Source organism: Zosterops lateralis (genome assembly GCF_965231275.1).
Source record: "Zosterops lateralis genome assembly, chromosome: 6".
Classification (NCBI taxonomy): Eukaryota; Metazoa; Chordata; class Aves; order Passeriformes; family Zosteropidae; genus Zosterops; species Zosterops lateralis.
The window spans coordinates 37,817,474-37,833,074 of NC_139761.1; the positions used below are offsets into that span (position 1 = coordinate 37,817,474).

The following is a 15,601-nucleotide window of genomic DNA, read 5'->3' on the forward strand; positions in this document are numbered from 1 at the left end:
TGGGGAAAGAAAAAGAACTGTCATTTATCAGTCCCTACACAACAAAACACCTGAAAGCATTCTTGCAGCTTCATCCTGACCACAAATTAGTCTTATTGCAATGCAACTGCCCCCTAGGGTATATAGAAGAGGGTTTAATTTTTGACAGTTTTAACTGCGTGACAGATACAAGAAAGTGAAGACAGACAAGCACTAACAGAGCAATTACAATACACATTAACACATTATACAGGAAAAAAGAAACAAAATTCTTCAGTTAATTTGTTAATGCATTAGTTTCTCTTTTTTAAATATTGTTTGATACTATTTAAGAAAGAAAATTCCCAATATCTGTTTCTTACCTGATTGCAGAAATATTTTTTGTTCGTTGACGATCCAGGGCCTCTGCTCTCTCTTCAAGTTCATTAAGTTGATCTTGAATCTGCTTGGCCTTATCTTGGTCCCCCAAGTCCTCAGCCATAGCCTTCAACCAAACAGTAACTCATTAGGCACTACTCTCTACCCAGAGTTACTCAGAGACACAACGGATTATCTGTGAATCAGTCAGCTAAACATCAGCCTCAGCATGGGGAAGACAGGTCAGTTGGATGACTTAAGTTACTAGTTTTAATAAATTTAACATTCCCTTTCAGCACATGAGGAAAAGAATTATTTCCGCAACTGCCAGTTGCCGTTTCCTTCAGGGAGTGAGAGGCCCCCAAAGGCACGACAGCAGCTTTTCTGCCACCTGGTGGCAACAAAAAGCAGCTGCGCTCTGCATGACAGGAACCTAATAGTTTACATGTTCATATATAGCAAAATAGTGACCACTAAAATACAGTTAAACCAAGGAATTTATTTTAATACAAACTCTTGGGTTTTATATGAAGCTTTAATGTCTCGAGAAAGACAAGCAAATTTGGTTCTATTCATGCTGTCCTATCTTCAGAGATACTTAAGACTCATTGTTTTCTTCACTGCTGGGCTTTGGCTTGTAGGCCAATAAGGTCTACTTGTTCCAGGAAGACTACAGCTAAAAACAGTTCATGGCAAGTAAATCTTCTGGCCACCTCTTTTTTTTTCAATATAAATTACCAGCCATAAAGTGACAATTCAGTTACTCCTGAGTAAAAAATAATCTAACACAACTTCAGTTTTTCCAATCTTAAAATAAGAAGAGGAAATCAACTTTCAAACATTATTACAAGGTACTGTAGTGGTTGGTATTCTAAAAACAGAGCCTAACAAAAACAAAACAAAAATCAACAACACTGGCCCCCAAAAAAACCAAAAAGAAAAAACTAAGAAAAAAAGAAAAGTTTCTGAGGCAGACCAGTTTAAGACCTTGTTTAACAGACACAAAAAGACACAGCTTAAATTCTTGGCAATTGCCCCTAAAAGAAGAGTGCAATAGCTGACTGGGTTCTGAGTATTCTGACTCAGCAATGAACCTTGAGAACCACCTTCCAGCTGCACAGTTGAAGTCTAGCTTACTGCTGACTACTGCCAAAATCCAGCTGAACTCCAATTCTTCAAAATCAAAGACTGCATTAAGATTGCAGGCATCATTTCATTTCTCACCTTCTCCTTTAATAGCTGAGTTTTCTTCATGGCATAATTTGGAGGTGCTTTTCTGAACCTTTCCTTCTCTTTCACAATCTGTAAGATGCAGAGGAAGCTACATGAATATGCAAATATGAAATCTTTATTTCAATACTTGGACATTAGAAGCAACAGATGGGTATCACCTAAGAAATTTATTTATTACTACTAAATTTGACATATGCTCTGACAATTCTGGTTTTTAGTTTGTGCCTTTGGTAATGAGTTACAGGTTAATTCTCCTAATTACCTACAGAAGCCTGATATTAATCACCTTTGGTCAGTATCAAGCAAGTACAAAAGTGCAAAAACTGTGATAAATGCAACTACCATGATGCTGTCAGTTTTTCAGAACTTGAGAACTAAGTTGCCATACTCAGGAGTTCAGAGCTACGCAACACAAGTTCAAGAGGAGATAACAGGGCACAAACGATAAAAAAAAGCAGGAGTGAACACCAAACAGCAGGATCACCAAGCTACTCTATCCAGTTATGAAACTTCCTTTTGAGCCTTTTATTTTCTTCTTGGAAAGCAAATACCATCATCATTTCGCTTTGTAACAGCTACTGCTCTACTGCATGAGTTCCTGTCACTTTTAAGTGCTGACACAGCTTCACTACAATGCACCATTTACCTCTTCAATGTCCTGATCATTAAACTTGTAGTTGAGAGCTTCTTTGATGGACACTTCCTTCTTGTTTATCTCATCTAGTGTAGGTAGCTGCATCCCAGCAGAGAACATCTAAACACAAGACAGAGTTACTTTCCACTTAAAGTATGCTTGGCAGAAGGCTGCTAAGAAGAAACTAAAGTCTGACAAACTTACTGCTTCCTTCCACTTCATAAATTCACTTTCAGTAAATTCCTGATTTGAGACAAACTCCAAGCGAAACACACGGGAATCACTGCCATGCCTGCAACAATAGAATGTAAAACATCCCCTTGTGATGGTGTAAAGGGGTGACATCAGATCTGTATGTGTAAACTGATTAAAGAAGCCCAAAACCAGACAACCACATATCAACTCTATCATAACTCCCTGCATGAAGTTTCTGGGGTATTTTATAATTTCCATTATGCACAAGGAGTAAAAACAAAACAAAACAAAACAAATAAACCCAAACATTCTAGCATTAAGTAGCATAACAAGGCTCAGTCTACTTCTCAGTTCTCACCTCCAAACCCCACAAAGAACATCATTTGCTATGAAAAGGACACTAATTTATGAACTAAAGAGGATCCCTTTAGTTCCTTACCGCAACTGCAGTCCTTTGTTTGTCCGTGTCCCGCCAAGCTGGTAAACCTTTGCAGTCTCTACCACACCAGTTATTTCAGCAACCTGTATCACAGGGTAAAATATATGAGAAGAATATGAGTAAAATATATGAGAAGAAGGGTGCAAGGGAAGGTTTTTTTTCATGTTCCTGGAATGTATCTGGCACATTCAAGCCTTTTCACTGGAAATAAAAAACCTTTATCCAGCTAATAATTCTAACTAGATCAAGGAAAGCAAGACTCTTCAGTATACATTATCAGGTACTGAATGAGTTTCTTTACATGTAATTTTTCAGTTAATAAATTATACCATCTGAATGCTTCATGCAGTCTTTGTATCTTTTCAGCTCTGCCTTCCTGACCAAATAGTGTACACTCCCTATCTCTCCTATTTCCTTCTCAAATAATGTTGGTTTGGGTTAACATATGTTCCAAATGCAATACACTATTACTGCACACATAATAAACACAGCCCTTCTGGGGGCTGTGTAACATAGGACTGTTACTGTATCCTATGATTACAGCAATGAAAAAGAAAAACAAAACTGTGTTCTCAATCACAGTCTCTTCTGAAGGCACAATGGTGTACTAGAAACTTTGTTAAAAAAAAAGAGTCAAGACCTCACAATAACTTGGGAACAGTCCTAGAAATAAGGAGTGGATATTACTTATCCTTACTTGGTCTGAGCAGAGTCTGGGACTGTGGTTTGCAATACAAATGATAAGACAACATGAACCAAAGCTGAGAGATCAGGCTTTGTTAGGCTCCCTCTCTCTCACTAAATTTATCTCCTCCCATAGGTGGTCACATAGATTTATTTACTTAAACCAGTCTCCTCCACCTCTTTGGTAGTAATGACCTTTTCTGGTAATAAGCAATCTTTTTCTATCAATCAGTCACCGGTACCTGAGAACTGATAAGCTGCAAATACTTTATTACAAATACTTTTATAAAAAAAGAACCAGATCCCTCAGAGCTGAACTCACCCGATAAACAGGTTTACTGTTGTGATTGCCAATGCCAATCCGGACAAAGCAGCCGGTGACTGTCTTGGCAAAGAAGGGCATGTGACACCAGCGTTCCAGCTTGTGCCGCGACAACCGAACTCGGTTCAGTTCTTCAGGCAAGGACACCGGCTGGGACTTGGGAGGAATTTCTTCTTTCCTGATTTGGGAAAGATGAGAGGGAATAAAGAAAAAAGTAGAGACATATCAAAACTCAAAAAGGGGGTCCTGAGTAAGTGCATGAGTGCTATTTAAATTACCAGTAAAAGGAACAATTCATCATGCACTAGTTGACTGTAGATGTGTGAATTTAGCTTTCATGAGAAGGGCTCAACATGAAGTCCTAGACTTACTAAACACTGCCCCTGCTAGCAGAGAGCAGGAAGACACCCACCAAGGCAGTTTATAGACTAACGCTTTAAGATAAGCCAGCACATGTATCTGCCCAGATATGTGCCAGAGTTCTGCAGCTGCTGAACTGCAGGACTAAACAAATCAGTAAACAATGGTGTAATTTGGGCCAAACCTGATAGCAGGGAACTGAAGTTGCAAACCCACCCAAGGTAAATGAGTCACATGAACCATGATACAGTGCCAAGGACTCAAATCTGAGCAATGCAATTGTGCCCACAGGCAAAAGACACTGAACTGCCCCAAACAATCCTCTAAAACAGCATGTGTCTACCTAAAGTGGATCTCTATTTTTGAACATACTTATGAGTAATCACAGCCCAGTGTTTACTACTTACTCCTCCTCTTCATCAGAGGATGATGATCTGGATGAGCGATCACTTTTCTCACTAGACTTATCATCCTCCTCCTCCTCTTCATCATCAGAGTATACTTCACTAGTTTTTAATGGCTGTTTTTTTGCAAGCAATTCAGCTGAGGGGAAAGACAGAGAACAAGGAAAAGCAAGTTATAAATATCTTATGTACTCTTCCCTATAAGAGCTGAATCTTAATTGCTTTAAAAAAAGTCCAAGAGGCAGACAGGTATTAATTTTACACTAGATACAGGTGGCACACATTCAAATCCACTAGTAAGCTGCGCACTTCATTGACTTCTCTCTTTGCATATACATGAAGTATTTTAAATCATCCTAAACCTCAGCTGTACTTATTTTCAGTCTCCCAGCTTGATTGCACATAGTAATTCAAGATGGGTGTAACAACTGGATATACAAGAAAAAAACTATTAAGATCAGACAACTTGTTATTTTACAAGGAAAAAGAAAAAACCTCATGTTTGGAGAGGATCACAAAATCCAGTAGAGTAAAAAAAATGGTTGTGTCAAAAATCAGTGGTAAGATGGAAAAGATGATGAGCCAGTGAAGAAACAAGCAAATGTAGACAGGGTATCACAAGTAGAGTAAGCAGGAGTTTGAATGATTCAGAGATTAAAAACGTGAATCTAAGTGACCAATTCAGGCACATTAATAAACCTTACTAAGAACCATTCAGTGGACTGTGATGAAAGTTCTCTTTTTAGAACACTCCAGGGAAGGGCAGGGGTGAGGAATACTGCATCAGTGGTCGCCAAATATCACCCTAGGTGGTCATGTTGGACAAAGACCAATGAAAACACAGACCTGGAATTCATTCATGCCAAGGAGGAGGAATGTTGCATTAATTTGAAACAGGAAGTATCACTTTCAGAGAGTTGTAATAATGCCTCAAAAACTGTAGCAATAGCAACATGTTTTCATACCTGTTCTGTTCTTCCTTTTCTCTCTTTCTGCTTTTAGCTCCTCCATTGCCTGAGATTTCTTGTCTAGCTTTTCATCCCGCTTTGATCTCCGCTCTTTGTTATGTGACATGACCTAAAAACATGTACAGAAAAACACCATAAATCCCTAAGTTGAAAAGCATGAAAACAAAGATTATTTGTATACCTTGAAAAATCTTCAAATAGAAATTACTAACACACTCCTTTTTGAAATCAGGGGTTTTTTTCAGTTCATTTTTTACAGAGGCTAGAGAGGGAAATCAATCTAGAGCATACTTCTTTATTCTGCATCATATCAGAAATGATGAACGTATTTATAGTTCAATATTTCTGCCACCAAGTCTTAGTCTTAAAATTCTTCCTTAAAGTTAAAAAAAGACTACAGAAATAAAACAGAAGTAATTCAGCAAATAACATGTAATGAGGAAAAACTGGATGAATAGTCTTCTCATTTGCTGCTTCTGTGAGGCCAAATCAAAGCACTAGTTTTCATTTAGAAGCAAAGAAAAAAGTTACATTAAAATACTTAAAGAAGAAATAAAGTTGCTTATAAAATCTGCAAGATGGATCCAAATCTTAAATGTTTTAAGTCTTCTTGTGTTTTCCATTTCTAACAGGTCTGTCTCTCTAGAAAAAGCAGTCTCTAAAATAAGCATAAAAGAAAGTAATTTGAGCTAAGTTGAAGTAATTTCTGCAAGGCACTGTAAAAGAACTAAAATAAGATCGTTTTACACATGCATATATGTATTTGCAAGTACACATTGTGCATTATAAATGGACTATTAAAGTGTACACACACATACATATATGGAGTTGAGGGAGTAGGGAAATGAGGTTCATTCCACTCAACATGTGCCTAAGGGAAAACTCATCTCACCTAATTTAATTTTATGTGTTAAGCATCTGTTTCACTAGAAAATAACATGAAATGAATTGTCAGCTGAAGATGCCCTCTTCCATTGCACAAAACAACAGGCAACAAAAAGTGTAAACAATCAACTGGCTCTTAGGTGGTTGAAGTTAGGCAAGATTAATCCCATCCCACTCTGGGAGCCTACCTGCCCTGACTTTATGAATGGCAGGATCTTCACTATTTGAATCACAGTTCAGTTACAAAGCCCTGGCCTCAAAAACTGGTGTTGTCCTCTTTTTACTGGAGGTGGAAAACCTATAGAACTCCTGCTCCTCCTAGCATCAAGCTTTTCCTTGACATCCCTGCCAGAAGAAACTAAGCATTTTTTCCACTGTATGTATGTGCATGCAAAATAATTAATAACAGTTGAGCAGTTTTTGGTCTGCTCTCTCAAACTTTTCAAGAAGATCATGCACGGAACGTTTCAGACTGAATGACAGAAGTTTGGCTAAAGCAACTGTAAAAGGTTGCTTTCCTTTTCTCATGTGGGAGGGCTATCACAGCAACTCCAGACATAGCTGCAACTTTGTGTTTTTCATTAAAGGAGTACTGGTGTACCCCTCAATTGGCCAAAGATGTTAACTTCATTAAATGAACTGGAAAAACTGAAGATAGCTTGAGCATATAAATTAACTAAATTCTGATCTGCTTACACTGTTTGACATTAAGGGAAAACGTTTGGGGTAGAGAGGCCATATCCTATCTCCTTTTGCCAAGGGAAATGGGTTTATTACCAAGAACAGTTTCATTTCCTACCTGGGATTCCTGGATCTGTGTGAGTTTTTTCTTCTCCTGCTCTTCCTCTTGCTTTTTCTTTTTCTCTTTCTTTTCTTTCTTTTTTGCTGTTTTTAGTTTTTTCTTGATTTCAAATCTAGAAGCAGTTATTGGAACAAAAAGAATGTATGAAAGAATGCTCTCCCTGAGAGACCAAGGGATTATTCAGATTCTATCACAATTGCTATTATGCTGCAGGGAACGCTTCAACTGTTTGTCTCTTTTACGTTATTATCCTGTCTCCTATTCCCATTCTCTCCCTTCCTCAAGAAAATAAAGTGAAGAAAAGCTGAGTACACAAAGTGCAGTCCTACAGAGAGCTAACCTAAAGGGTTGATGAGACCACGTAGAAATTACTATTCCACAGAAATATGCCCTTACTCCATCTTCCTCTTTGCCAGTGCAGTGATCATTGCATGCTGCCTCCAACTCTAAAATCATATGGCTATTTCACATCATTTGAACCTAAACAGCTAAAGATTTTCTTTAAAGCCACCATCGTGCAAACTTTTTCATGCCTGAACCTCACCTTTCTCCTGGCACCAGTCTGTATAAGAATGACTGCAATGTCTCCTCCTTCAGCAGCTAAATTCTCATCAGTTTCTGCAGAAGAATTTACGCACTTCCACGTCTACCTTCATGAAATATATCACCCTGATGTCTTATTTTCAGCCACTGTATTCAGAAGAGTAGTAATTTCAACAGAATAGTCCCATGACTGAGATTCCACTGCACCATGGACTGGTCATTGCTTTAGTGAAGTGTGCATATGGACATACACAAGGAAAAAATATAACTTCCAGCAACTGAAATTCAAAAGGTGTTATCCACATGCACATTACACAGTCCATCCTTCTTTAGTCCTTTACACCTGGATTTTGTAGACAACAAACTGAAGTGTCAGATGAGTTCATTGTCCTTTATGCCTTTAACATGAAGCATAACACCCCATATCAGATGCAGTGTCTGCTGTAATCCCAATGAACTCACAGCATAATGTGCATTCAAAGAGCTTTTCATAAATTTAAATGATTTCCCACCACCCCCTTAGTTCTTCTGCCAAGACTTTACACGGAACAGCACAAATTCATTTAGGATTAAATCAGTAACTCAAGCTTAGATTGTTTAGCTTGTTTGTATCAAGTATTCTCCAGCATTCATTCTAAACCAGAGACATTCAGTTACCATGGAATAGAGAGTAAAATTTGAAAGATATGATGTCCTTCTGCGTGATCTAAATCCAAACTTACAACCATTCTGATCCCTTTGAGGAGAGCAGAAGAACACTTAAGATTCTGAATGTATTGTTAAGATCAAGGCAGGCAGGCAGTGCTCTAGCTATGGCTTGGACAAACACAGTTTGGCAGTCGCTTGTATATTGACATGATTTACTCAACAGATGTCAATCCTCTAGGGAAATTTCTCAGCAAGTGAGAAAAGAGAAGGCACTAAAGAAGAAAGGAACTCAAGAAACCTTGCCCCACATATGCCAAATCCTTTTGATTAAGACACGTGGGAAGTAAAATATCTTCACTACGAAGAAGCTGCCTGACTGGACAGTGTAACCGCTACAGACAAACAACAAAACCACAGTATTTAAGGTAGAAATCCACAAAAGATTCCATGAAAACTACATATCCAACACCACTCCTCATTATTTCAGTATTTTCTATTAGGGCCCAAGCCAGTTTCACATCCTTATACAGGTAACCCTCACACTGATCTGTGTTTCACCATTATTTTCTGAAAAATTCCAGAAACCCATGCACACCTTATGCTTTATTTGCCTTTTTCCAAAGCATCAGCATGTGACAGTTATTAAAAAAAAGAAGAGAAAGCAGGCCTTCTTACTGCCTGGCATCTAACCTAGGGAGCAGTAACATAACTACAAGGGCAGCTGACAGAACTGTACATATTCAACAGCTGAGAAACTTTTAGATACTGTCTTCTTCAAGAATATGCAGAACTCCTGCTGTGTCCTTCTTAACTAGTACAGGGGCAGTTTACATACAAAAAATATACAATCAAGCTTAGCTCACTTAACTGTGCTGAATGCTTGGACCTTAAACAAGAGAGCACAGTCAGCATACTCTCTATGCAGCCTTTAAGAATTTGCTACCAAATATCAACAAATATAAAATTCACCTTCTTTTCAGCACTTCTCTCTTCTCTATCCGGTTAAACAGCTCCTGCTCTCTCTCTTTTTCCGTCATTTGTTCCAGTCGAGCTCGGTCTTCTTCATCTCCCATCAGGTCTTCTCCATAGCCATCATGGAATTCCTCATCTTCAGATGAAGAATCTGAATCTGAGCTAGATGAGGAGCTGTTGCTTTCTGAGTCAGAGACTTCTCCTAAATCAAAAATATAAGGTAGTGAAATTCAGCTGGGGCAAAGACCAACCACTTCATTATAGCATATTAGCAAGGGGTAGCACTAATTAATTCTAGACTTGTCTTCCACTATACTAAAAACATACATATAGTGAAAATTAGGGCCAAGTTGAAATTACCATAATACATGTATGCTAAAAAAAATATAAAATGAGTGGTACTACATCTGAACACAAACTGGGTTATAAGTAAAAACTCTTAATAGAACAAACAAATTTAAAAGGCCTTTCAGTAATGTGTTACAGTTCTAAAGTTAGACTTCTATGCCTATATGCTTAAGTCCCTGACAAGTTGCTTACACAGCCATGAATTTGTGTGTGCATACCTCAAACACCAGGATTAACCACCACAGAATTGCACATTAACCACCTCATTACAGCAACCTTAAGGACCAAAATTCCTCATGTGAAGACTGCAACACTATGAATTGCTACACCAGGAGATAGAGTTGAAACCAAAACCCTCAGGGCTGGCAAGGCCCTGGCTCTAGTCCTGCTACAGTAACAAGCCCACCCAGCTGCACAGGGGTTTGGGAAACAGTTGACTCCCCAATAGTATTGGGTAACCACCTTTAAACTTGATCCAAGTCCAAGCGCTTGGATTATCTCACCTAATTGACTAAATTACATTGAATTACAAAAGCAGGCCATTAGGATTCCTTCTTTCACTTCCATCCTGGTATTAGTGTATCTGGAAACTTCCAGCTTTGCAAGTTCACGCTGTAAAGTTCACCTTGATTTGTAAGCACTGATGTATACAGGCACAGTGACTCCATGCCTTTGTCTGTATCTGCTGTGCTTGATGTATTTAAAACTGTAAGCTCCTTCATACACTTTCTTAACTTCCTTTTTAGTATCAATAGAAATGGCAAGTAAGCACCTGCAAACCTTCATGGGCATGACCAAAACAGAAGACAGGAAGTTTGCCCAGCATTAAAATGCATTAAATATTCATGTAAAAAAAAAAAAATCTGATAAAGTTATAGAAATATTTTTCTTCTTCTGTGCCAGTATAAATGTGCAAGAATCCCAATTCAGAGCAAAGGAATGCAAGATAAGCTCCTATTTGCATCACAAACACTATACACTTTCTCTTTGTTATCACAAGAAGTTTGGGACAGGAAAATATCTCAAAGGGAATAAAAAATGCTACCCACATGGGTAGACAGGACATGCTAGAAGGAAGCAAGGAGTTTTCCAGGAGAAAGTCAAGCAATGAAATGTCATTCATTCTTCAGTTGTAATAGCAATTAGTTTGCAGTTGTAATGGAGTTCTCACAGCAATGCTACACTGAATTACACGCACTTCAAGCTACAGTAAATTTAAAAAGTTACCCTGACTGTAAGCTACACAATGAAAAGTCTTTGAAGATGGTGTCCAACATCCCCATGCAACACTACTCTTCAGGGTGCAGAGCAGATAAGTTCACTTGGAATCAGTCTAAATAAATGCTCGTGCGTTATCTTACCCTCTTCAGGTGCCGAGCTCTCAGCCGAGCTGTCTTTATCTGAGCTGCCGGAAGAGGCAGCTCTGTTCATCTGTTTCTTCATGGCTCCTTTCTTCTCTGCTTTACCCGCTTTTCCCTTCTTCTTGTTTTTAGAACCTCCAACAGTCCACTGCAAGGAAGGAACCAAGAAAGGGATCGTGAGACACAAACATCACTCCCTTCTCCAGAACACTGGAGTAAAACCAGCTGAGAAATAGCCCAATACCTGACAGCAAAAAAATCATAAAAGTGTAAAGAGGGAGGGAAAAAAAAAAAAAAAAAAAAAAAAAAAAGAGAAACCAATAGGAAACTGATCAGATAAATGAGAACCTTTTACAAGGTTTTTGGGAGTAGAATGTTATGTGGTTGGTTTAAGTTTCTTCTTTGAAAGAAAAAGAAACCAGTTGTAACAGTTGGTAGGTCACTCCTTTTAAAAGATAATGAAGACTTCAAAGTTGGCGATATCTGCCAAGGGAGGAGGTATTGAAAGTATTTTCCTAAGAAAGTAATTTCAAACAATGTGTTCAATGAGTTTGTAAAGATTAGCTTCAGTTTACTATTAAACAAAAGCAACTGATGTTTTTCCAGACGTAGTTCAGTCAGGAGAAGGTTTTACATTTCATGAAGGATACCGATTATATATACGACAGCCTTTTCAAAATCTTGGTTTTACCAAAAGTACACAGTGTCTGCATTTCTAAGGCAACAGTGCACTCATAAATGCAGGTGGTGGCACTAGCCCCTATGTACACAAAATAAAATCAAATCAGAATCAAAGAAGTCAGGAAAATAATTAAAAGAGAAAAATATAGTATCGAGTCCTGATTTTAATTTTCAGTTAATGTCATATTTTCAGTTAACTTAGACCACAGTTTCCAAGTACAAGACATACACAGATAGCCATTTTAAATTGCAAAGTCCCAGAAGAATGGGAATAGTATTTACCTTACAGTGTGATTTCTTTAATGGAATTTTTACATTGCTCCAACTACCTGGGTAAAGCCAGAAGGGAATAGAAGCAATAAGGATTGCCCATACATTACTCAGAAGCTTTACAATAGCTTGCACTTCACTGCCTCTCCTAGAAACTCTCAGGGCATGAGACCCTCAGGAATACAACAGACTTTATGTAGATATAGATATAAATTCTCTAAACGCCTGTATATTATTCTCATCTTTCATGGACATCACCATCTGGTTGAGCATGCAGTCTTAAGAAACAGTCATAATGCAAGTGAGCAAATACACTTGTGCATAACTGAGATCTTGCACTCAAAACTACCCTAAGTGGAAAAAAACCTCCACTTTAAATTTGACCTCAAATGCACACAAACTTCAGGCTTCTTAGCCAATCACCCTATCCTAGGGGATGAATCAAGTCTAGCTCTGCAGGCAGTAATCATTCCATCAAATTTGATAAATTGTTCTGCCTGATAAGACACCATCCTCAGAGAACCCTGGTGCTCAATTACTCTAGATGAAACTCAAGCAAGTAGTTATAAGCTACTACCTAATCTAACAATACCTGAACTAACACCTCTGGAATTTCCCAGGTTTTGATTACTCTCACACCCAACCTTGTAGTTTCCATATTACCAAATGTTTCATCATGTTCTTTAGGGACCATCAGAGTACACAAGTTGGTTTTGGTTTTTTTTCCTGAGGTACAAGTACAGTGGTGAACCTTGCAATTCACACCCTATGCAGGTACCCCAGAATCAGTCATGGTCCATAGGACAAGTGAGAAACTGCACAGAAAGCTTCTGCCTTTAAACCAGACTGAGCTTGTACTGAAGTTTTTACCAGCCCCAGCATTAAAGTTTTACTTGTTCAGTGTTACAATATTGCTGTCTAATATTATTTCTGGTTACTACGGTCATACAAATCAGTTAAGAACAAGCTTGCACTCTGTCTAAATCTACTCAAATCTCAGCACTAAGGAATCATCTCCCAGGTGAACAGAAAAGTGCATTTTTGTTATTTGCTCAAATGCTCACCTAACTGCCAGCATATCAGAGAAGACACAACAGCAAGAAACAGCATTTAGCAGTGATGAAGAGGTGCCCCCCTCTCAGAGCTCTGTCACTTCCTTTCAGTGTTCTAATGCTGAATTATACCTCATGTCAGCATGCTGCACAGCAAGGAAGCAGCACACAGAAAGCCACAGTACCCAGCACAGTTATATCAAGACCTTGAGAGGTCATGCTGAGATGAAAGAAGCTAAGATCAGATAAAAAACCAGCAGGACTTCAGTGAATAAAATCTGTAATGGCTATACATACATGTGCTACATATCACTGTTTTCAGCTTTTAACTCACTAGTAGAATTGTGGAGAAAACCTGTGACCAGGAAGATAGAACTGAAAAGAAACCTATGTGACAAACACTTGGAACAAGAAAAAAAGAAACAACCAAAAAAACCAAACCAAAAAACCCCCACCAAACAAAATACCCCCACTCAAACAACAAAAAACCCAAACACAAAAACAACAAAAAAAGACCAAAAAACCCCAAACCAAAACAAACAAACCCCCCCCCCCCCCCAACATGAACAAAAAACCACACAACCAAAACCCACCTAAACAAACCAACACAGGACAGGGTAATTAAAAAATCTGCTCTCTAATCTAGGAAAGTGTGCATGGTTTTTATTTCACCCTGGAGATAACACCTCATCTCACTTTTCTTTATGCAAGTCACCTCTATGTCCATCTCCCAATTTCAATGCTGTCACAAAGCCAAATTCTTACCCAACTCAGGTGCTTCTGGGCTTATTCAGTTACCTCAATCTCTCAAGAATGCCTGGTCATTCCCAGAACAACTACAGGACAAGACAAGAGTTAGGGCAAATCTTGGACCACTAATTCATCAAAACCAGGACACAGTGCAAGACTCCTAGGCTCATAAATTGCTCTGCATTTGGACACTGTTTCAGTTGTCTTTTGGACACTCAATGACCTATCTGCACTGCTCAGAGAGAGTGGCCAGCGTGAATTTCTTCTTGTGACAGAGAAAGACACAACAGATTAGCTGGTCTAGGAGGGAGAGCGAAGGCAATACTGGAAAGCTGAAGTCTTGAGCCCCTTCCTCATGCTCCAGCACACCAGCAGAAACCAAGAATGCAACATGTTCACATGCAACATCAAATAAAGATGCACACAGTTATAGTAAGAAGCGTTTATTTGCTCTGTTTCCCTTAACTTCAAACAACAATCACTTTCCAAAATCTAACTCTACTGCAGTTTTTCCAGGTCCCTTCTTCCATGCAGACTGCAGTGGGGCAGCACCAGTCAAAGCTTCTCACAGGCTCCCCATCACTGTAAGGCCTCCTCAGAACAGCCCCTCCATTCAGCGCTGCCTCCAAGGCCACCAGCTGGAACCCTCCGTGGTTCCAGACACAGCAAGTTAATAAAGCCAAGCACAAGTGTTCTGCAACATGGCTTTCTGCTTATTGTTTAGCACTACCAAACAACAGAGCTTTATGGCTCTCTCACAAGAAGCAGCCAGAAGAGCTTTTTGAATATTCCTCTTGCTGCCAAGGTTCACAGTGCTAACAGCTCGCATATTTCCTCCAAGAAACAGTTGGACATGATGATCCTAAAGGTCCTTGTCAACCTAAATGATCCTTTGACTCTAAGAAATTCAAATTAAGCCACAATAACCAGAATGGACTTGGGGGTGGGGGGGGAAAAGCCATCTCACCACATTAGAAATTACCTAGACTTATAAGTCAGCTTCTAAGAAAGCAACTAAGCAAAGTGATTTAAGAAAATATTTTATAGCTCAGCAAACCTGGAATATATTTCCACTAGGGAGATGAAATGAGATCGTGGAGAAAAAAAAATAAAGAGAAAAAGAGAACAAAAAGGAAACCCAAACAGACCCATACCTGAAGTGAGCTCAGAGTGCAGAACTGTTTTACTGTTCAGGTGGTTGCTGTTTCCTTCTATTCAAACAGTACTTAAATGCACTACACACTGAGATTTTAATTTGCAAATAGGTGTTTGCCCAGCTTTTTTTTTTAACCCCCTATCAAGCCAGAGATGCACAAGTAAGGTTGCCAGCCTATCCTTGCCATATCCAATGGCTTTATAAGCAAAATGCAAACTACAAGCCACAACATCAAAGCAAAATAGGTTCTTTACCAATGTGTTCCTTTCCAAGGCCATATAAACTTTAGCTGTCCTTCTGTCATTGCATTTAAGTGCACCAAGTAAGGTAACATCATGCATGCATACAGGAAAAAAATAAGGCAGTCCCCCAGCCAAGTCATGAAACTACAGTCATGAAACAGTTTCAGCCTGTCTGAGCTCAACCGCAGGAAGCACAGATATGAAAATAAGGCAATATTTACTATCTTCTGGCTTTCTCGAAGCTTGGAAAACTCTACAGACAGCACTCCAACAGCTTCAAGGAGGAAAATGCTCTCTACCACTATTTTTATAACTA

The 15,601-nt window shown here is 38.8% G+C and overlaps 1 protein-coding gene across 1 annotated transcript in view; it reads right to left on the reverse strand.

Moving 5' to 3' along the window:
- RTF1 (RTF1 homolog, Paf1/RNA polymerase II complex component) overlaps positions 1–15,601 on the reverse strand; it is a gene marked incomplete at its 5' end in the record, with an annotated part of 31,850 nt that overhangs the window by 9,374 nt on the left and 6,875 nt on the right. The window contains 11 exon segments of the mRNA XM_083862842.1: positions 342–463; positions 1,561–1,638; positions 2,216–2,323; positions 2,408–2,495; positions 2,838–2,920; positions 3,844–4,021; positions 4,611–4,746; positions 5,573–5,684; positions 7,260–7,374; positions 9,423–9,627; positions 11,135–11,282. Coding sequence (XP_083718968.1) covers positions 342–463; positions 1,561–1,638; positions 2,216–2,323; positions 2,408–2,495; positions 2,838–2,920; positions 3,844–4,021; positions 4,611–4,746; positions 5,573–5,684; positions 7,260–7,374; positions 9,423–9,627; positions 11,135–11,282 — 1,373 coding nt within the window.